The sequence below is a fragment of the Contarinia nasturtii genome, unplaced genomic scaffold (genome assembly GCF_009176525.2).
Source record: "Contarinia nasturtii isolate CC-2019 unplaced genomic scaffold, AAFC_CNas_1.1 Cnas_scaffold_3172, whole genome shotgun sequence".
In the NCBI taxonomy this organism is placed as follows: Eukaryota; Metazoa; Arthropoda; class Insecta; order Diptera; family Cecidomyiidae; genus Contarinia; species Contarinia nasturtii.
In genome coordinates this window covers 1-3092 of record NW_022200484.1, presented here as the reverse complement: position 1 = coordinate 3092, position 3092 = coordinate 1, and the positions used below count along the sequence as shown (strand labels likewise).

Here is a 3092-nt window from a genome sequence, read left to right as displayed (position 1 = left end):
CTGTACAAATATTGTCCGTACCAATGGAAGGATGTGAAGACTTCAAGTCTCTTTGAGCCAACGGTGGCGCCCCGAATTTCAAAGGGAACGTCAATGTAATTTAACAACTCAAATCGAAACTAAACAGCGCGCAAATTTTAAAACTTGGTGTCATTTCCTCCCATTGGTCCGTACGAGCATCGAGCAGTAGTGTTTGGTAATTTTCATGATCTGGTCTGACTACGTTTGAAAATAGTTCCGCACATGGTAAAGTAAAATTAATGAAAACTCATGTATATATGTATCGATTACTCAATGATTTTTTATTATTTGAGATTTTGATAATAATAAATTATTGTTACAATGTTGTAATATATGGATTTTTTGCCGTAACTCTAGCCTCGTTCTCTTCCATGATCCCTTGGATTATATTTTTCTGTTTGATCCAATGCTCTTTCCAGATTACTATAAAACATGAACAAAATAAAAAGGTTTCAAATTTGCATTCACATTCAAATTAAATACAACTCACAAATAATCCTCCATAATGTCGCCATTGAAGTCGTTCATCTTTTGCTGTGCACTAAGTGAATGATTCAAAAGTAATATTAGGACCGACCAAAGTTATGTTTCTATTACCACAAATAAACTTACGCTGCAATGTCATCATTTTGACTATAATGCGCCAAAAACAAACAAATATTGGTTAATGATTCATCCGTTTTATTAATTTAAAGCTTTTTTCAAACTTACTCGACAAGATTATAGTGTTTCAAGCTAAGTAAAAGCAATAAACATAATAAAAACAATTAAAATTTGGATTTTTTTCTGTGTTAATAAAAATATTAAAATTTACCGGCTCAAAAAGAAATTTGCTTTTCTTCCATCAAGCACTTGCAAAACCCTGGAATAAATAATTCAAAATTAATAAATTTGCCTTACTGAGAATTGATGATCAATATAAAACGTACAGGTTCCGCAAATGAGACGTTATAGCAGCACTATATATTTGAAAAGAAATAATTATTTAATGGAACAATGATCGTTTAATTTTTCTTAGTTTATTATTGAGTGAACTTACGATGATTCGCTAGAAAAAGATACAAAAAAAACATTTAAGTTAATAATGAAGCTTTTGAAATGCAAGAGATGAACATTTTGAATAATTTCTATTACTCAATTTACCTGGCCATCATAGTGACAGCAACAGCAGCAAAAAGAATGACGAATGAATATTTCATGTCGCTTCGGTTTGATCTCAAACAAAGTTCAGAAACTGATGAACTTAGATGAGTTTCACCTCAGTTTTATAGGAAAAATCAACACGTCAACTCCTATCTAATTTACTTGTAGATGACATGGAATTTTGCAATTGAACGTTACGATGTAATTTTACAGTGAAATTCTGATATAAAATTAAATGTCTGTTTTCATGAAAAGCGAATAATACGTTCAACATCACATTCTGTGCACATGTTACACGTTTACACGTGTATCACTTCGAAGTAAAAATAAAAACTATAGAGAAACCCGAGTGGAACAGAATGTATGAGACTTGAGACATAGCTTCCGAAGTTTACTCTTCTAAGAGACCTGAAGAGACATTGGAAATCGAAAGAATTTTTCTCGTCAAAAAATCCTAGCAAATTGGTCGATGATCATGTCTCTGTCAAAAAGTAGGGACCTGAAATAATAGTTTTCAACGCATTAAGCCCCGCGGCCTTTAGTTAACTATAGATTTTTATTAACTGGTGTTAATTAAAGTTGTCAATTTTTCCAGTAAATTTCTCCCAAAACAGTCTGCCACCTTTTTTTATGCACACGGGAACCTATTTTTGTCATACATTCTCATTTCGCAAGTTGAATACAGAAATTCGTTGATAATAATGCAAACAAAACACATACGTGTTACGACCTATTTTTGACGCGTTCGACTCATTTTTCTGAACGCTATTATCAAAAACATGTAGAAGAAGAATATTTAGATATTATTCTTAAATTTCAACGCGTCATTTCAAGATATTGTAAAAGATATGAAGAATTTTCTCAGCCTATTGGTTACTGAAAATTTGCATTAGAAATTTGAAAAATTGTAATAATGGCCTTACATTCACACAAAAAACAGTAGTAGTAGAATTGTTCAAATGTATTGGTATATTGCAGCAGAGCAGTTGGCATTTGGTCCATCGCGCCAAAACAAGTTTCAACTATGCTGTTGTAGTGACGATTGTATGAAAATATCAATAGATATTTTAACAACTATTGGTAAATTTGCAATATGCTTATCTTTTTATCATTGCACATTGTAACAATAAACAATAATAAAAATACATTAATAAGTAAAGTAGCATTAATAAGTATATATCGATTATTCAAATATATTTTATTATTTGAAATGTTGAAAATTCATTGTTACAATATGTTACATGGTTCTCATCTGGATCATATTGACCTGTTTGATCTATTGCTTTTTGCAGATTACTATAGTTTTATGAACAAAAAACAAAACTTACTCAGCATCGCCATTGTATTCTCTGGTCAATCATCTAGAGAATTGAATCAATATCGTTTTATTTCAAAAAATTATCTCATTTCTCTTGAGTCTCTTGTTTAGCCATGGCTTCTTGGAGCTTCTCAAAGAAAAAGTTGTCCTTTTCGGCCCACTGGTAAAATGTAAATTGGCCAGTGCCTGTGGCAAATATGTTGGCTCCGTATTGAATTAGTAATTTTGCTATTTCTCGATTGTTTGAAATTGAAGCTGGAAAAAATAAAATTTGATTAAATTTCAAGCGAACATTTCCATCATCTATCAATCACATCTATTACGATTAAGGGCAGCATAATAAAGTGCTGTGCCTGAATTGTCTTTGGCATCTATGTTCTCAACACCTTTCTCCAGAATCAGTCTTATCACCTGAATGTCTCCTACAATACAATTTGTAGAATTATTTAATTTCAAAAAATTAACTTTTCTTGATTGAAAACGCAATAACGATCATGATTAAAATTTAAGAAAAAATATCAATATACCTTTGAGAACGGCGGCATGCAATGGTAATGCTTTTGTATTAATATTTGCTCCATTGGTAATGAGAGCTTCGACGATATCCGCA

The 3092-nt window shown here is 31.4% G+C and overlaps 1 protein-coding gene across 1 annotated transcript; it reads right to left on the bottom strand.

The window, feature by feature from the left end:
* Positions 1-277: 277 nt before the first annotated feature.
* Positions 278-1281, bottom strand: LOC116349828. The gene is made up of 8 exons (XM_031781430.1): positions 1165-1281; positions 1061-1069; positions 951-980; positions 836-883; positions 733-756; positions 634-654; positions 512-562; positions 278-444 (listed from the first exon to the last, which is right to left on the bottom strand). The coding sequence occupies exons 1-8, from the start codon at positions 1218-1220 to the stop codon at positions 375-377; spliced, it is 309 nt and encodes a 102-aa protein (XP_031637290.1). The 5' UTR covers positions 1221-1281; the 3' UTR covers positions 278-374.
* Positions 1282-3092: the final 1811 nt, after the last annotated feature.

Bases quoted from the DNA above. Each gene is read 5' to 3' on its own strand.
- LOC116349828 (XM_031781430.1), bottom strand. From the start codon at position 1,220: ATGAAATATTCATTCGTCATTCTTTTTGCTGCTGTTGCTGTCACTATG. The intron at 757-835 runs GTAAATTTTAAT...GCTTTTACTTAG, and splicing joins GCAAATTTCTTTTTGAGCCG to CTTGAAACACTATAATCTTG. The intron at 655-732 runs GTAAGTTTGAAA...GGCGCATTATAG, and splicing joins AAACACTATAATCTTGTCGA to TCAAAATGATGACATTGCAG.